Genomic DNA, 19,146 nt, shown 5'->3' on the forward strand with positions numbered 1-19,146 from the left:
TGGGGCGGCTGAGCAGGCGGTGGCAGAAAGGCTGAACCAGGGCTGGAAGATCCGAAAGTTACAAGGTTGCCCCTTTTGTGTGTTTGGGCTTTGTTTCTGCCAGATGTTGGCTTTGTATTCTTCTTTTTTTTTTTTTTTTTTTTGCTTTTCACAGATTAAGTGGTTTAGATAAGGGAGAAAAGATGAATTCTCTGGATACAAAGTACTCCACTTAAATAAGCAACAAGGGTGTACAGCACAGGAAATTACATTCTGTATCTTTTAATAATGTACCATTTGAATCAGCCATAAATAACTGAATCACTTTGCCATATACCTGAAGCTAACACAATATTGGAAATCAACTATACTTCTATATATATATTTTTAAAGATGATTCTCTGGGTGAATGGGGGCAGACACCCCACCCTCCCCAGGCCGTCCCCCCCACCACACTTGGTCACTGTTACCTTCCCCACCTGGCCCTCAGTCTTAGCCCTTGTGGGTCCCTGGGAAGTAGTTTGAAAACCACTGGTCTTTGTGACCCCCCCCCCACCACCCATTGGTAGATGCATCTATTCAGAACCTATTCTTGGTGATCTGACGCCCCCTACAGGGCACTGGGAGCGGTGCATGGGGTTTGCAGCCACCCTGGTGGTTCAGACGGTAAAGAACCTGCCTGCAATTCAGGAAACCCGGATTCGATACCTGGGTCAGGAAGATCCCCTGGAGAAGGAAATGATTACCCACTCCAGTATTCTTGCCTGGAGAATCTCATGTACAGAGAAGCCTGGCGGGCTACAGCCCATGGGGTTGCAAAAAGTTGGACATGACTGAATGACTAACACACAGTAGCTGCAGGGGAGGGACGTTCAGACAGCCTTGACCTTTGAGGGCATATGCCATTGTGTAGCTTGCCTTTATTTATTTTACTTAACATAAAGTTTTTCCTGTTAAGTATTTCTACTTGTAAACTTTTAATTGTCTTTAAATTGAAAAAAAAAATCAGTGTGTTCATGGCAATATATATATTGCAATAAGGAGAAAAAAGTGTTGACAATAGGAAAAATCTCCCTCAACTTCAGAACCTAATTCTTCTCTCCAGAGGTAATCTTTGACAACAGTTGCTTGTGTATTCTTGTATATCCTTCCAAAGATGTTCTAGGCCTGTTTAAATATATGCATTTTACATGTGTGTGCATACGTATATTTTAAAACATAGGTGCAGAGCATACAGATTGTTCTACATTTGAGTTTTCTTTGCAAGCCACCACATCTTGGGGGATTGCTCATAAGCAGGTTTTAGTGGCTGTATGCCATTGCAGTCCGCAGCAGTACATTATTTACTTGTACAAAGGGCAGAATTTTGAAATACATATATGTTGGGGGATTGGAGGATCAGTAGTTACAGTGTTTTAGGTGGGAAGAGTAGTTCAGACAATAGCAGGCGGTGGGGCAATCCAGGGTGTTTTTTTCGCAATGACTTACTCTAACTGTGTGTGCATGAGTGTGTGCACGTGTGTATAGGCATGTGTAAGACCTGCCCTCCAAACACCCTACCCTCAAATCCAGAAACCAAACAGTGCTTCCTGCACAGATGGTGTCTGGTGTCACAGGGATCCAGAGTGGCTTACCTGGCATGATTTCAGTTCTCCCAGTCCCACCTCTAAAATGCTTGTTTTATTGGCCATGTGTCCATACTTCGTACATGTTAAATAATATATTATATTATTCACTTTTTCTGGAAGCATAGTGCCTAAACGTGGGAAAATCCTGAGTCAGATTCCATTAAAATGCACTATGGAGCCAGCACGTAGATCAAGAAGCAGAACAGGGCAGAACTGTCTGTGCTCTTGTGACACTGGGGTTTCCTTTTCTTTTTTTTGCTCAGTATTATGTTTGTGAGTTTTATCCAAGTTGTCTGTTGTGTGAATTTATTCATTTCGTGTGTGATTTGTAAATTCTCAAAGTTCTATATAAACATATGGACAGATGATAAGAAGTATATATGTATATACAGAAATATACATGTGTACATATCTATGTGTGCGTATATATCTACATATATACCCTTTTATATGTAAATATATACAAATCCGTACATACATAAATACATCAGGATAGATGCTTGGTTAACATACAGTTCTCCAGATGCATTCATCTTTTGGCTGCTGCTGGGCTCACCATCAGTGAGCCCACTGTTTGTCAGTGAACCCCACAGTTTGGGGCTCTTACAAAGAGAAACAGCATCTTTTTACGGTCAGAGCAACCTTCAGAGGGTGGTTCTGCCAATGCCAGGACGCATTGGCTCAGAGAGGCCCAACGATTCGACCGCGGCGCACAGCACCCAGCACATCCCACTGATGCGCCTTCTCCCGTAGGCGGAAGAGGTAGGCGGCTCCCGGCAGCCCCGAGCAGACCGCTGCCCACCGCCCCCGCGCTCGCTGCCCCCCGGTGCCTGCCAGGCTGCACGCTGCCAGGCCGACTCCGAGTGCCCGCGACACCGGCGCTGCTGCTACAACGGCTGCGCCTACGCTTGTCTGGAGGCCGTGCCGCCCCCGCCAGGTAGGATCACCCTGGCCGACGGGGTGGGCGGTGGGGGGATGGGGCAGGGGAGGGGGCGGGGTTGGGGGGCAGGGGAGGGGGCAGGGTTGGGGGGCCGGCACCGCGGGGGAAATGTCCTGCCTGGTGCTGCCTGACTGCAGGAACAGCTGGGCTTAAATCTGGGCCACCTAGGAAATGGGAACATAGCGCTCCTGAGGCAAACATCCAGCTGCATGCAGTGAGCGCCTGCTGTATGCGGGGCTCACCTCTGCCGGTGGAGAACTACAGTCCAGAGGACACCCATTCCAGGGAAAATGTTTCCTCCTGTGAAGCTGGGGGAGATTCCTCATTAAAAAATCCAGATTTCCAGCTTTTCTTAAAAATACTGGCCTGCATTCCCTGGGCCACCATCTGCTGCAGCCTCAGGTGCTCCTACGTGGCAGGGGGACCCCTCTAGTTTTCCAGAGACCCCACCAGGACCACCCAGTTCACTCATGAGGCCTGACCCTGGGGGTATTTGAGATGGAGACCTGACACCTTAGCGATCCAGGTGATGACTCAGACTCCTGGGTTCAGATCTGCTGGCCAGCTGGTGACAGCCTTAAATCCCCACCTTTAAAGCAGGAATGAGAACGCTCAGCTTCCAGCGAGTGCCAAGTCCCGAAGTGCTTGCTCAGCCCCATGTGGGGCTAGGAGCAGGGAATCAATACAAGTTCATTGAATCCTAATGGGTATCTCCTTGGGAGAAACAGTTCTTAGGACATCATCTTTGGCGGGAAGGTGTTTCAGATCCCTTCTGGAGCGCTTGGGGAAGGAAGGGGTAGGAAGGGAGCCTGGGGGGATGGGGAGGGAGGTGGGGTCTCCACTGAGTGGGGAAAATGTGCCCTGGGTGGGTAGGATGAGGGTAGGCAGGGGGTTTCTCTCCTTTCTGCTTGGGGCTGAGCCTTTGGAGCACAGAAGTCTGGTAGGACTGCACTGTCAGCCAGAGGCTCTGGTTCCCGTGGGCCTTCATTAGTAAGCCCCTACCCCCCAGCCCCGCCAAAGCCAAGGTAAGAAAGAACACACTCAGTTTTATTCAGGGTGAGGTCACAGGGATGACAAGGGACTCAGCATCCTTAATAATGCTCATAATTATGATCGGTGCTGCCTTTAAGCACTGTCTCTTGGCCAGGCTGGCTCCTACAGGGCCTTTTACAAGAAGGACAAAATGGCACCCCTCCTGGTGGCGGGAGCACACGCCTGTCTGGTTGGACAAGTCTAAAAGATGTCCCCTCCTTTGGGCTGAGACAGGGTATAGGAACTCTAGCCTTACTTGCTGCCTAGAACAGGTGTTTTTGAGTAGTGCACAAATTGAATAACTGTCCATGACATTCCAAATAGCCTTTCCTTGCACTATCTCATTTAATGCTCACACACTCCCATGGAGTGGAGAGATCATTATCAGCCCTGTTTTATAGCTGAAGATACTGGAGCTCAGAGAAGCTGAGTACCTTGCCCAGACTCACCCAGCAGGCAGAACTGGAGCTTCAGTTTAGTCTTCTGACTATGGGGAAGTGTCCACTGCCTTAGGCTCTGAGTGTAGGAATGTGGGGCCTCTGGGCCCGTTTGTGGAAACCAGTCTTTCCCCCAGATACCCACATAGCTCACTTCCTCACCCTCTCAGATCTCAGTCCAGAAGTGATCTCTTTCTCAGGGGAGTTGTTGTTGTTCAGTTGCTAAGTTGTGTCTGACTCTTTGTGACCCAATGGACCGCAGCACGCCAGCTTTCACTGTCCTTCACCATCTCCCAGAGTTTGCTCAGATTCATGTCCATTGAGTCAGTGATGCTGTCTAGCCATCTCATCCTATGCCACCCTTTTCTCCTTTGGCCTTCACTCTTTCCTAGCATTGTGGACTGTAGCCTGCCAGGCTCCTCTGTCCACAGAAATCTCCAGAAGAGAGTATTGGATCCGGTTGACATTCTGTTCTCCAAGGGATCTTCCTGCCCCAGGGATTGACCCCCATCTCCCGCATTGCAGGACTCTTTATCATCTGAACCACCAGGGAAGCCCCTCAGGGTAGTTTCCCTCTCTGTGATCGTCTTTACTCTGGCCTTGCGGCTCTCCTCTGGTTCCTTACTGCCTTGTGGCTTAAGCTTTCTTTACGGCTCGGTCTAAAATACTATGCTTCATTTGTCTCCTGATTGTTCCCCCGACTTGAAGGTCAGCCCCATGAGGCAGGAAGTTTGATTTGTTTCAGTCATTGCTGTATCCCCACCATGTAAAAGTTACTCAGTGAAGGGTGGACGAATCAGTGCAAGCCTGGCTCTCTCTGGCCAGCAGGAAGAGTCGGCAAAGTATTAGTCATAATAATTATAACAATAATGTTTAGCACACATTGTCTCGCCCTTGGCACTCTTGACCTTTGGGTTTGGATAATTCTAATTGGGGTGAGGAGTGAGGGGCTGACCTGGGTGTTGTGTTCATGGGATGTTGAGTGGCACCCCTGGCCTCTCCCCACTAGATGGCAGTAGCAGCCCCACCCCCACACTGGGACAGCCGAAAACAATCTCTGGACTTTACTAGATGTTTCATCCAGGGGCAAAATCGCTCCACATTAAGAACTGCTTGTCTAACATGACTAAGCAGCTTATACACTTCCTTGCAGTCTGCTTGTAAGTTCCCTTTCCCTCCAGAGCAGAACCTGAGATAACGTCTTGGGTGGAGGGAGTTTATCTAGTAGGTGATCCCAGAAAGTTCTAGTTGGAGAGCAGAGAGGCAAGGCCCCGGGCTTCCAAGCCTTAAAGGTCTGCACATTTATGGGAGGCCTTGACCAAATTTCAGTATTCCAAAAAGTATGTCAAAGTGTGGGCTTCTCTGGCAACTCAGCTGTAAAGAATCTGCCTGCAAGGCAGGAGATGTGGGTTTGACCCCTGGGTTGGGAAGATCCCCTGGAGGAGGAAATGGCAACCCACTCCAATACTCTTGCCTGGAGAATCCTGTGGACACAGGAGCTTGGCGGGCTACAGTCCACGGTGTCACAAAGAATCAGACATGACTGAGCACACAGCACACACATAGCCAAGTGTGTATGTTCCCCTCCATAGGGTACACTAATACATTTCCTGTTTAGTGAAAAATAGCATTGAAAATATATTTTCTAACATTAAGCCTGAGGTGATGGGAAAAAGGAGGGAAGAAACAGAAGGCTGGAAATAGAGCTCTGGAACCATGACACCTCTCTCATTTGGAAGTTGCGAACAGCTGGTCTGGTCAGTTGTTTCCATTTCTACACCAAGAACAACCATCTTATAACCATATTGTACTCTTTTAAAGAAAAAGCTAATCAGCATTTTTACCAGTTTCCATCTCCGTGCTCTCAAAGGCACTAGGCAGCACATCAGTCTCTTTATTTTGTCGTGTTTTGGAGTCAGACTAAAGCAGCAGCCATAAGCAAATGTGATCCCAGACCAGTTGTATTTGATCTCCAAAGCACTTTTTAAAAAAAATTAATTGCCAACATTTAAAACCGAGTTTATCTTTTTTTTTTTTAATACAGACTTAAAAGTTTAAGAAAAAGAAAAAGCCACCCAGGGACTTCCCTGGTGGTTCAGTGGTTAAGAGTCCAGCTTCCAATGCAGGGGACGTTGTTTTGATTCCTGCTCAGGGAACTAAGATCCCCATGAGGCAGCTAAGCTCTCACATCACAGCTGTCGAGCCCGTGCACTCTGGAGCCTGCGTGCTGCAGTGAAGCCCCATGTACTGCAACCAAGACTCAGTGAAGCCAAATAAATAATATTTAAAGCAACTACAACACCCAGAGGCTCTGAGAACACGGGGAATGGCTGGCCAGAGCTGGCCAACTGCTGACCCATTGAGGCAGAACACTCTCCAGTTGGCCATGGTCCTGCCCGGCCTGCCTTTTTCCTTTATGTTACTTCTCTGTCCCCAGAGACATTTGGGTTTTCAATCCCTGTTTGGGGGTTTGAAGACCTTCCAGTCTACTACATGGTCACTCTTCCTGTTAAAAAATGCATTGGTTAGAGAACAGGCCATAAGGCTGTAACTAAAAGACCCATAAAGCAAGGGGCCCAGCCTATTAAATATTTCCTTCTCCCTTGGTTAAAAGGCGAGAGTTGACAGATGGTCCATAGCAGGCAGGTGGCTCTGCTCCACAGTCACCCAGGGACCCAGGTTCCCTCTGTCTTGTTGCTCCACGTGGTCTAAGTGGGCCCCAGGCTGCAGGTTTCAGGAAAGAGAGGGAAGGGGACAGACAGGCATCAATGCAAGGGCAAGACAGAAAGCTGCATCATCACCTCTGCTCACATCCCATTGGCCAGAACTCGATTTGCATGGCCATACCTAGCCAGAGGAGCTGCTGGGAAATGTAGTCTCCAGCTTGGCTATCCAATGCCTAGTTGAAACTCAAAAATCTGTTACTAAAGGGAAAGGTGAATTTTTTTTCAGGAGAACCACGTTGTTTTGTCTCTCCTTTGGGAGGGTCAGTGTTTCTTCATGAGATGTGAGTTCCCCCATTCCCAGAGGCTGGGGCATTTCTTGGCTGCCTGAAGAGGGCATTGACATAACCATGCATTATCTTATCAGTTTTAGACTGGCTAGTACAGCCGAAACCTCGATGGCTTGGGGGCAACGGCTGGCTCCTGGATGGCCCTGAGGAGGTGTTGCAAGGTACCTGCGGGGTGAAGCCAGGGTCCCCCTTCTCAGGCTGCCCCCAGAAAACTGAAAACCAGGGGCAGCCTCTGCTCTAGGAGGCTGCTTGTCCTCAGATAGCCAGCCCCCTTGAACCGTCCCCACCCCCATAGAAGAGTGTGACTGGGGCTTGGCCAGGCTCCCAGAATCCCCAGAACACCATAGGGTTCGACTGTCCCTGGGACTGGGGCCTCCTCACTGGATGGAGAATTCGGAGGGAGGGGGTGGGGTTTTCAGAGCCTTAAAATCACCATGTGGGTCCATTGTTCCCTGCCCACGAGGCCTCCCTGGGGGCGGGGGTGGTGGAGGACAGTTTCTGAAAGGAACGACAGGCAGGCCTGGGGTCCGGGCCACTGCGGGGGCGTGGGTGTGAGTGAACACCTGGCTGTGTGCCGCTGTGCTCTGTGGCTCTGCACACGTACACGTGCACCACTATCCATTAGGGCGTGCAGCTGTTCGTGGAGCCCAGTGGCAGTGCTTGTGGCTGTGTCTGAGTACTTGTGCAGCTGTGTCGTGAAGATGTGCGTGACTATAGATGTGAATGTGTATGTGCAGGATGTGTTTGTGTGTGCGTGCGTGCGGATACGGCTAATATGTATATGTGTTTGTGTGTTAGGACTTGTGGGGTGGTGCAACTGTATATTTATATTGGGATTTTGGTGTGTAAGCATATGTATATATGTGACTGTAAACATGAACACATGTGTTTCAAGGTGTGCAGGTGAACATACATTATGTGTGTCATAATGCGTGTGAGGGCGTGTTTGGGGTCATTTGACTTTGAGCTGCCCCCGTGTGCGTGTGTGTGTGTGTGTGTGTGTGTGCACGCGGAGACCCCAGGCACAGCCTGGCATCTGGGTTGCAGACAAGAGGCGGCCCCTCTGCTCCGCTGGGGGCCGCCCCTGAACCCCCATGTGTCCCCCCACCCCGCAGCAGAGGCCTGCAGCACCACCGAGGACGGGGCCGAGCCGCTCCTCTGCCCCTCAGGCTACGAGTGCCACATCCTGAGCCCGGGCGACCTGGCTGCGGGCATCCCCAACCGGGGGCAGTGTGTCAAGCAGCGCAAGCCAGCAGGTGAGTGCGGACACCAAGCCCCACCTAGCTCTCCCCGGAAATTCCCCGTGGGAGACCCATCCCAGAGGAAAGCCTGGCCTCTGAGCCTGTCCCCACCCTCCCCCATCTCCCCCCACGGCCCTGCTCCAGGCCACCCCTCCCTCCTCATCTGCACAGGGTGAGGGCAAAGCTCAGCTCGCCACTGCCTGCCTGGCTCACTTTGGGGTCAGTTGTTTCAGATCTCTGAGCCTCAGTTTTCTTATCTGTAAAATGATATCACTTCATGTTGGGTTATGGGGTGATGGAAATCACATGTGTGAAGCCAGAGCCGAGACAAGAGGTAAGAGGCGCTCAGTAAACACTGGATAATTTACTTCTATTAATATCTATCTATCCATTATAAACTGCACAATATTTGAGTTGTCCGAGAACCCTTAACTTCCCCCTGCCAGGACCCGACTTAATTAATATTTTTCTTTGGAGACAAGTCAATAAAAGTTTGGTGAAGGGCCTGAGTAGCATGGCTTTAGTTTGCATGCTTTTCTCTGGGGTGAGGGGCATGGAAGACAGAGCAGAGGGGGGCTTCTGGGGGTACCTGAAGCCACTCCTGCCTCATGCAAGGTGTAAGGTCGAGAAGTTAGGCATGGAATTTGCCAGGACTATGTGCAAGGGAAGAATCGGGCAACCTGGTCAAAATTGAGCTCATGGCCCCCCCTTCAGCATCCCTCAGCCCTAATAGCTGAGGACAGCTGAGAACAGCACCTCAGTCAAGATCAGGATAGTCACAGTGACCCTGTTGGCCCAGAGAACCCACCACATGCATTTTCTGCTGAAGCATTTTCCCTCTGATTTGAGAATTTTCTTTCTCTGAGGTGTTTCTGGAAAGATGTAGATGTTAAATCTCTTTTACATTTAGCAGTATCATCATTGTAAATAATAAAATTATGAGGCATGGGACTGTTTCAAGGTATCTTGGTTCCCGGAATTCTGAGCTCCATTTGAAAAAAAAAAAAAAAGTTGCATTTAAAAGGTTTATAACCAACCGGAAATCTGAGGTTTCTCCTTCATCCCACTTGCTGTTAGGCATATGAGTGGGTTCTCCAGCCAGAGCGGCCACTTAGCCCCTCTCTGCTGCATGTGGCATGTAGCCCAGCCTCTTCAGGTCTCACTTTCCTTATCTATAAGCTGGGCTAATAATAGTTAAGCTAGGACTTCGCTGGTGGTCCAGTGGTTAGGACTCCATGCTTCTGATGCAGGGGGTGCAGGTTTGAGATCCCCGGTCTGGGAACTAAAATCCCACGTGTTGCGAGACACAGCCCCCCCCCCCCCCCAAAAAAAAAAGTTAAGCTACTTCACAGACTCTTTGAAGAGCCAGTGAGTTAATCCATGTAAACCACGTCTGTAGTTTCTCAAGCACAGATCTGAATCCGTTCTGTTCGCCCCACTGCCGTCTGTAGACACCACATTGCACCACAGGTAGACCGGGCCCCCCACCATCCTCAGTTGCTCAGCCCCAAGGACAGGCCAGCCTGTAGGAACCTGCTGGAAGGAGCAGACTTTTCCAGAAGAGAGCTGGTAGGGGCAAGGGCTGGGGGCTGGGGGTGGGGGTGGGGAGGGGGCGGGCAAGTCAGGAGTCCTCTGAGCTGAAATGTCATAACCGGAAAGACCTGGAATTACCAGGCCTTTCTTATCGCCTGATCGCGCTCATTCAGTTACGTGATCTCCAAGACCAGGGTCGGTCAAACAAGTTCAGACCGGTTCTTGAGGAATCAGACCAATTGAAAGAAGACCACTTGGAGGCTGGAGATCAGCAAAGGGGCGTTCAGGTGACTGCACAGACGGTGCCTGAGGCTGACGGAGGCCCGTGGGTGCTCCCCTGATGTCAGTGCAGGCCGCAAGGGGAGAAGTATACCACAAGCAGCGTCGAGTGCGGTTAACACTGTAGGCCGCACGGCATGTATTAAATGAACCCTAAAACGTACTCCAGTGCAGTCACATGCACTCAGTCATGTCCGACTGTCTGCGACCCCATGGACTGTAGTCTGCCAGGCTCCTCTGTCCATGGGATTTTCCAGGCAAGAATACTGGAGTGGGTTGCCATTTCCTCCTCCAGGGGATCTTGCCGACCCAGGGATGGATCGAACCCGCGTCTCCTCCATTGGCAGGCGAGTTCTTTACCACTGCACCACATGGGAAGCCCCTCCAGTATACAGTAGATGCAGACAAATACCACTTACATGAGTTACTTAGAATCATTGAATTCATAGAGTCAGAAAGTACACTGGTGGATGCCAGGGGCCAGGGGTGGGGGTGGTATGGGATCAGGGATGAGGAGTTAGTATCTAATGGGGACAGAGTTTAAGAAGGAGAAAAATTCGAGAGACGTTGATGATGGTGAGGGCTGCACCACAGTGTGAATGGACTTAGTGCCACTGAGCCGTACAGCTGCTGCTGCTGCTAAGTCGCTTCAGTCGTGTCCGACTCTGTGCGACCCCATAGGTGGCAGCCCACCAGGCTCCCCCGTCCCTGGGATTCTCCAGGCAAGAACACTGGAGTGAGTTGCCATTTCCTTCTCCAATGCATGAAAGCAAAAAGTGAAAGTGAAGTCGCTCAGTCTTGTCTGACTCTTAGCGACCCCATGGACTGTAGCCCACCAGGCTCCTCCGTCCATGGGATTTTCCAGGCAAGGGTACTGGAGTGGGGTGCCATTGCCTTCTCCAGAGCCGTACAGTTAAATATGGTTAAATTGTATGTTTTATAGTATGTGGCTTTTACTACAATAAAAAAGCATTAAAAAAATAAAATATTTTCTGAAATTAGAAAAAAAAAGAACTATTAAAAAAAAAAAGACTGCAGGGCACTGAAATGGGGCTCAAACCCTGTGGCATTCTTCCTAGATGACCTTGGCCAGCTAATCTAACTTTTCTTAGCCTCAATTTCTTCATCTGTAAAATGGAGCAATTGGGGGTCCCCATAGTAAGTACTGAACTGAACTGATAGTAAGTGCTTCTTGGGGTGGTGATGAGGCTTGGATTAGAGAATACTTCTAAAGCCCTCAGGTCAGCGCCTGACAGAGTAGGTCCTCAACAAATATGCGCTGGGGTCACCTGTCTTCGGGAAGAGGGCTGAGCCTATCCACCTGTTCCCCGCTCAGAGGAATGATCAGAGCCTTCTGGATGGAAATGTAAATGAAATTTCCCCTCATCTTGTCCCCAGAGGGCCGTCACTTAGCAATAATTGTTGATAATTGTATAGGACTTTGGAAACATCTTAAATTCCAACAACGTCCCTTGGAGCAACAGTCTCGGGGAGGAGAGGGGCACTCCCATCCCAGGGTAACCTAGGAAGATGCTTCTGTTTTTTTTTTTTTTCTTTTTTTAAGAAAGACATATATTTGAAGTAATTTCTGACTTACTGAACAGTGGCAAGGACAGTCCCTTGGACCCTCCACCATCATTCATTAGTCGTGACTGTTCCTTTTGTCGCACTTGTCCGCCTCTCCCCCCAGCCCACACCTTCCCTCTGTATAAATCTGCATAGGTATTTGGGGGCAGTACCAGAGAATAAAGCACACCTCTCATGCCCACACCCAAGATGCAAGTCTCTGCTGAGAGCTGGCTGCTGCAGGGGGCTGAGGGCCATTCTGAGCTCAGTCTGGATCCTGACACTGGAGGAGTTCACGTCTTTATTGAGAGGAAAATGAACATGGATGCAGGCAGCAGGTCTGATTTCTCAGAGAGCAGAGTTGGAGTCCTCAGTGCATGTGTTATTTACTTAGTGCAATAAAGAAAATTATTATTTTATTTTATTACTGAAGTCTGGTTGATTTACAATGTTGTTAGTTTCAGGTGTACAGCACAGTGATTCAGATATACACGTGTATATTTTTTATATATATATATATATATATATATATATGTATACTTTCTTGTTCAGGTTGTTCTTCCTTTTAGATTATTATTGGCTTGTCCAAAATATTCATTTGGGTTTTTCTGTAACATCTCAGGGAAAAGCCTGGACTAATGTTTTGGCCAACCCAATACAAAGTGTTGAGCAGGGCTCCTTGTACCACGCAGTAGGTCCTTGCTGGTTATCTATTTTATATAGAGAGGTATGTACATGTTAACCCTAAGCTCCTAATTTATACCCCCTCCCCAGTACATCTTCTGAGTGGCTTCCATGCCACTCCGAGGCTGATGGGCCTCCACGCTCCCCTCTGACAAGATGACTTCACTGATGCTGCCTGAGGATAATGTGGTCATGCAGTCCTGAGCAGGGGCTCAAATCAGTTGATTTCTTTTGTTAAAGGGACAGTTTTGGTAAACACACCCAGTGCGAAGAGGGCGTCTGTTTCTGCACAGATCACAGTGTCCTTTCCTTGGCATCAGGAACTAGAATCCATTCCCAGGGAGACGGGAGGAGCAGGAATGTTTCAGAGAGCCTCGGGCCTGGAAAAAAGTTGTCATCTGCTTGGAAAATTGTTGTAAATAGTAGTCATTGAGATAGCTGATAAGCTGTCTGCCAGGGGCTGTGGATCGGCCTTTGGTTCTGTCGCCTTGACCAGTGAATGTCGGTGCTGGCCCTGAACACCCTGGTGATGGTTAGAATGTCCACAGAACAGAACGATTTTTAATGAGATATGATTGGAGTATTAGTTCCAAGTACACAAATGTGATTGACCTGGTACCCATCAGACAAGGCTCACGAGTGGAAGGGGAGGGGTGAGCTGACCAATGCCAATTAAATGAACCGTCTGTATGAGCTGGCCAGATTTCTCCACTTTGCCACGTTGCATTTCCCCAACTCCTACCAGAGAGTGTTTCACTGCCGTGATCGGCGGGGGGGTGGGGGGGTGGGGTGACTCTGAAAGGGGGTGGGGTGGTTGACAATCAGCAATGGGTATTAGGTGGTGGGGATTCTTAGTAATTTGAGACAAAATTACCAAGAGTTGACCACTTTTTACACACGAAAGTGGCTGTTTCTTGTGGTTCCTGATAATCTCTGCTGCAAGTCTATGTTTCCAGTGAAAGCATTTCTCTTAATCCTCATGATGACTTAAGATGTACTGATTTTACCGCATTTCCTGGTGAGAAAACTGAGGCTCCAAGTGGGTTAGTGAGCAGTGGAGTGAAGTTTCATAACTGAGTTGTTTTGTTTGCAGTAATGACTTTCAAGTCTCTTTTGAACAGACTCAAAAACTGCTGCTTGCTTTCCTTGTGAATGTATTGTGTAATGACATTTGCTGAACAATATTTAGGAATTTGCTTCCAGTTCATCTCTTAAGAGAGTGGTTCTCAAACTTTATATTAAAAAAATACTGAGGGACATCCCTGGTGGTGCAGTGGTTAAGACTCTGCCCTGCCACTTCAGGGAGTGTGGGTTTGATCCCTGGTCAAGGAACTAAGAGCCTACATGCCGTGTGGCACGGCCAAATCAAAACCAACAAGTTAATTTTTAAAAATACTGAGAACCCCACAGAGCCTTGTGTGGGTTTTGGCTATGGTATTTACCATATTCAAAAGTAAAGCTGAGACATTCCAAATATTTGGCTGATTCATGTTGATACAGGGCTTCCCTGGTAGCTTAGCTGGTAAAGAATCCACCTGCTATGCAGGAAACCCCGGTTCAATTCGTGGGTTGGGAAGATTCCCCTGGAGAAGGAAACAACTACCCATTCCAATATTCTGGCCTGGAGAATTCCATGGACTGTATCGTCTAGGGGGTCACACGGAGTCCAACACGACTGAGTGACTTTCACAGACACAACACACACAACACATGTCGATATATGGCAAAAAACCACCACAATATTGTAATTACCCTCCAATTAAAATAATTAACTTTTTTTAAAAGTGACAATGATAAACTCACTATGGGGTGAACAGCAATAGTATTTTTCTTAAAATGGCTCTGTTTTCCAACATACACACAAAGTGGGCAGAGTGGCATGGTTTCACATATTTGCAGTTGTAATACGTGTATTCAGAGGACTGGATCTTCATGTCTGCATCTGCATTTGATGGGCTGCAGTGTCACACGTAACATAGCTTCTGAAAAATTCTACCATACACTTGTGAGAGAATGAGAGTGAAAAACACAAGTCATTTCTTAGCACTGTTGTGAAAATAGTTTTGACCTCATAAACTCCCTGAAAGGAGCTTAATCCTCTCATTTCTTTTCCAGATGGTCGATTCTTACGACAGAAATTTTACAAAGAATATCCAGGTAGGAGAAGGCCCATTCTTTCCTTGCAGAGGGTACTAAAAATGGTGGTGGGCGTTTCTGGGGTGAAGAAGAGAAAGAAGCCCTGTGGGCTGTCCTGAGAGCTCCAGTCTGAAGCTGCTATGAAGGAAAATGACTGTATTCCACCTGGTGGTTCTCATGCCCTCAGCTGGCCCTTTGGGGATAAGATGGTAGGAGGCTAAGATGTTTCTGTTGTGCATAATCTCTCCTCCAACCTGAGCAGTCCTCCCCGCGGGTGGGAGCCACTCCAGGCTGTAGGCTGGGACTGGGGCAGCGGCTCAGGGATGGCTTATAGGGGACAAAGTGGGAACTAGGTTTGGGGAATAAAGGAGACACCCTGTTGTCTGATGGTGGGCAAGAGGACTTACAGAAAACACAGCTTCATGCTAAACATCAGAATGTAGGACTTGATGTACAAAAGCTCCTCCTACTTTCATTCAGGGAATTGAAACATGTGGTTGACACCATCTTTCCAGCCAGTCATCCGTCCAGTTATCCACTGATCCATCCATTCATGCCATCATCTGTCCATCCAGTCTTCCACCCATCCAACCATCCAGTCTTCCATTCAACCATCCAGTCCTCCTTCCATCTTTCCATCCATCCATCCGGTGTTCTATCCATCCAGTCTTCCATCCATCCATCCAGTCTTCCATCCATCCATCCAGTGTTCTATCCATCCAGTCTTCCATCCATCCATCCATCCAGTCTTCCATTCATCCAACCACCCAGTCTTCCATCCAACTATCCAATCTTCCTTCCATCTTTCCATCCATTCATCCTATCTTCTGTCCATCCAGTCTTCCATCCATCTACCCATCCATCCATCCTGTCTTCCACTCATCCATCCATCCATCCTTCTATCCATTCAGTCTTCCATCCATCCAACCATCCAGTCTTCCATCCAGCCATCCAGTCTTCCTTCCATCTTTCCATTCATCCATCCCATCTTCTATCTATCCAGTCTTCCATCCATTCATCCTGTCTTCCACTCATCCATCCATCCACTCTTCTATCCCTCCAGTCTTCCATCCATCCACCTAGCCATTCATCCTGTATTCCACTCATCTATCCATCCATCCAGTCTTCCATCCATCCATCTAGTCTTCCATCCATCCACCCATCCATTTCCATCCTGTCTTCCACTCACTCATTCATTCATCCATCCATCTGGTTCTTCCATCCATCCTTCTATCCATCCATCCATCCAGTCCTCCATCCATCCATCCATCCAGTCTTCCATCCATCCACCCATCCATCCAGTCTTCTATCCATCTAGTCTTCCATCCATCCACCCATCCATTTCCATCCTGTCTTCCACTCATCCACCCATCCATCCTTCTGCCCATCCGGTGTTCTGCCCATCCACCCAATAATTCATTCAATCATCCATCCATGTGTTCTTCCATTCATCTACTATCTATTTTTCTAAGAATTGACAGCACATATTTATGAAGGGAAGGGGACGACAGAGGATGAAATGGTTGGATGGCATCACCGACTCAATGGACATGAGTCTGAGCAAGCTCCGGGAGTTGGTGATGGACAGGGAAGCCTGGCGGGCTGTAGTCCATGGGGTCGCAAAAAGTCAGACACAACCGAGCAAATGAACAAACTCTCTATTCTGTGCTAGAGGTTGAGGCTACATTTGTGAATATGGCAGATCCAGTCCATGGCCTCACGCAGCTAATATCAAGCAGGAGATCACAAAATGAATAAAGTCCAAGTGGTTATTTTGTGACTGCAGTGATCAGGACCACTGAGGCCACAATCAGGACACCATGAAAATAGACTGGAATGTCAGGGAAGGCTTCCTGAAGAGGGGACATTGAAGCCCAGTATGAACAATAAGAAACAGTGGGCAGAGGATCAGCAGATGTGAGAAGCATGAGGTTGAAGCAACTTGAGCATCAGAGCAGCCGAGCACGTCATGAGCACAGGGTGGGGACGGGGCAGGCAAGGAAATGTCAGGAGTGAGGGCAGACTGCGTAGGTGGGGGGCCCTAGGGAGGAGGGGGAATGGCTGCAGGTGGGGACCAGGGGACCTCATTTGGGGGAGAGGAGGGGTCAGAGCCAGGCCGAGGCGTTTAGAGTTAGTTTGGCTGCTGAGCTGTGAGCACCTGAGCAGGAATCCACACACCTGCCCTGACCGCCTGATTCTTTCCGCAGAGGGTGCCTCCAAGTATGTGGCAGAACATGGACAAGGACAGCAGAGGCACTTTCAATAGTGACAGCGGTGGGTAAGTGGGAGGTGTGATCAGTCAGTGACAGCCGGTGGCTTTGGGCAACCAGGTGTCTGAGGTAGCTTTCCTCACAAAGTTGACCGATAGGAGAGCAAGAAAAGGGTTGACCTGTGGGAAGAATGTGAAAATGCCCCTGTAATTTCAAAGTGAACACGTGAGCGCCTTGGGTGTAACCAGCAGTAGAAGTTTCTAGAGCCCGTGACTCTGAACCCGAGGACCAGTCTAGGCTGTGACTGACTTTGCGCTCCTTGGTGATCAGCAGACATGCCCTCTGCCACTGCAGGAACTCGGTCGTCCGTCCCCCTCCTTCTGCCACGCGGTACTATCCACAGCCAACGCTCAGGCATGAAGAAGGTGCCCTGTGGCCCCAAGTCACTCGTGGAAGTCTCCAGTGTGCAGACCTGGTGCTGGGGGGACACCGTGGATAGATCAGGGTTCCTGTTCTCAGGGGCTGACATCCTCATAGGAGACTAAACCCGTCAACCAGCAGGACAGGCAAGGCCTGCAATGGTGTCCTGAAGGGCGTTGGACAGACAGGTGAGGTGAGGCAGGATAGGAGGGGACTGCTTCAGGCGAAGGTCAGGAACGTGAGCAGGTGACATCGGAGCCAGCATCTGTCACGGGCACCCAGGCATGAGGAGTCAGAAGGGCAAAAATCCCAGGGCAGGAAAGATCTTACTGAGGAGCCCCATGGAGGCCACCCGGGTGGGGACAGAGTGAAGGTGGGGGCAGCCAGCTCCAGAGGTGACTGGGTAAGAAGGCACGGCTACACACTCAGGTGTTCTCCAAAGTGAGAGACAGGCAGATGCAAAGATCCAGTAAAACCTGTATCTTTCAGCCAGTAAAACAAGAACACCCACCCAGCGCTCTGAAAGCTCAAGTCTGCATGGTAAACAGGGCCCCCTGAAAGCAGGTGATATACCCCTGAATGTCCTTGAAGGGCAAACATCAGGTTTCAGGTTCCAGAATCTTCAGGTGTGAGTCCTGCAGGAAAAGCTAGAGCCCATGGGGATTGATGCCAACATATCTATTACCTGCTGATGACAGGAAGAGTCCTTGGAGTGGCTCTGACCCACTTGAGTCTGTGAACCTCACATGGGGAAGTGCTGGGACCAGTGGGAAAGGGCAGGGCAGTGAGAGACGATGCCTCTTAGGAACCAGCCAGCCAGAACTGGGTTTAAACTCCTGCTCCATCACCAGGTGATCTTAGGCTAATGACTTCCCCTATCCAAGCCTCAGTTTCCATATCTGTAAAATGGGAGTGATGAGGAGGGATGCATTAGGAACTTAAATGAGATGAGAGGGGAGATCAAGATGGCAGAGTAGGAGGACTGGGAGCCCACTTGCCCCCACGAATGCATCAAAAATACATCTGCACATGGAGCAACTCACTGCAAACACACTGGAAACTGGCAACAAGACTCTAGCACAACCGAGGTTGTAAGAAAAGATCCACATGGAGTCAGATAGGAAGGTGGAACCGAGAGACTTAGCAGTGAGTCAAGAATTGAGTCTTAGCAGAAGCTGGCACCTTTCTGGTGCTTCTGGTGGGTGAGGCAGAAGTGGGTGACACGTACTTGTGACCCCGTGTTCTTGGGTTCATGTTCATTCCTTCTTTCCTTCTCTTTCAGCCTGTCTGCAAGAACATTCCTCCACTTTCTGCTGAGCCTCAGAAATCATTGGGTAAAAAATGATTTGACCCCCGAGGTCATGCCCAGCCCGAGAGAGCATGACCCCAGCGGTGTTTGGAGACAGGGCCCCTGGCTCACAGCCCTGGCGTGGCCCAAGCTGGCGGGGTGACTTCATGGAAGCCACTCACTAGCTTCAGGTTCCTGCTTTATCGTCCTGGAAATGAGGCCCTCCTAGTAGTCCCCTTGACCTTGCCACCCCCCCAGATCTGCATGGGAAGAGGTCACTGCCTTTGGGAGCTGTGTGAAGGTCAGTGTCTTGGTTGGTACAGGTTTCTTTCAGGTTTGACTCTGGGAGACATGTACCCATCCCAGATGTTCTTGAGATAAGTCTGCTCATCATAAAATGGAAATGAACTCACCTGCTCACGCGTGATTCATAGTTTTAAGCACCTGATGACCTTAAATTGGATGTGCTGGAGCCGTGGAATCTGAGGGTGGGAGGTGGTGGGTGTGATGGGGATGAGCTGTCTGCTCAGCTCTGCTTCTGGACCCCTGGACTATTGGGGCCACATGCATACCCTATCAGTGTGGGTCCCTCTGAAGCAGACCCTGGGAGAAGGATGATTTATTGGTTAGGATTTATTGATTAGGAAGTGATTTTAGCAGGAAGGTTCCTGGGGAGAGCTTGCATGGTCCTACCAGGTGATGTAAGGTGGTCTTGCGGAGGGGAACTTTGGTGAGACCTGCCCCCCTGCACGGTGGTCCT

The 19,146-nt window shown here is 49.3% G+C and overlaps 1 protein-coding gene across 5 annotated transcripts in view; it reads left to right on the forward strand.

Moving 5' to 3' along the window:
• Positions 1–18,798, forward strand: part of WFDC1 (WAP four-disulfide core domain 1) — a 41,934-nt gene extending 23,136 nt beyond the window's left edge. For 3 of the 5 annotated variants that reach the window (XM_044932213.1, XM_044932211.1, XM_006045716.3), the window contains exons 3-8: positions 2,361–2,544; positions 7,107–7,190; positions 8,145–8,285; positions 14,448–14,489; positions 16,676–16,746; positions 18,381–18,798. In XM_044932213.1, the coding sequence (XP_044788148.1) occupies positions 2,361–2,544; positions 7,107–7,190; positions 8,145–8,285; positions 14,448–14,489; positions 16,676–16,734 (510 nt within the window). In that variant the 3' untranslated portion in view covers positions 16,735–16,746; positions 18,381–18,798. The remainder of the gene's footprint in view (positions 1–2,360; positions 2,545–7,106; positions 7,191–8,144; positions 8,286–14,447; positions 14,490–16,675; positions 16,747–18,380) is intronic. The other 2 variants (XM_006045718.3, XM_044932212.1) reach the window with 2 other exon arrangements.
• Positions 18,799–19,146: the final 348 nt, after the last annotated feature.

Source organism: Bubalus bubalis, chromosome 18 (assembly GCF_019923935.1).
Source record: "Bubalus bubalis isolate 160015118507 breed Murrah chromosome 18, NDDB_SH_1, whole genome shotgun sequence".
Lineage (NCBI taxonomy): Eukaryota > Metazoa > Chordata > Mammalia > Artiodactyla > Bovidae > Bubalus > Bubalus bubalis.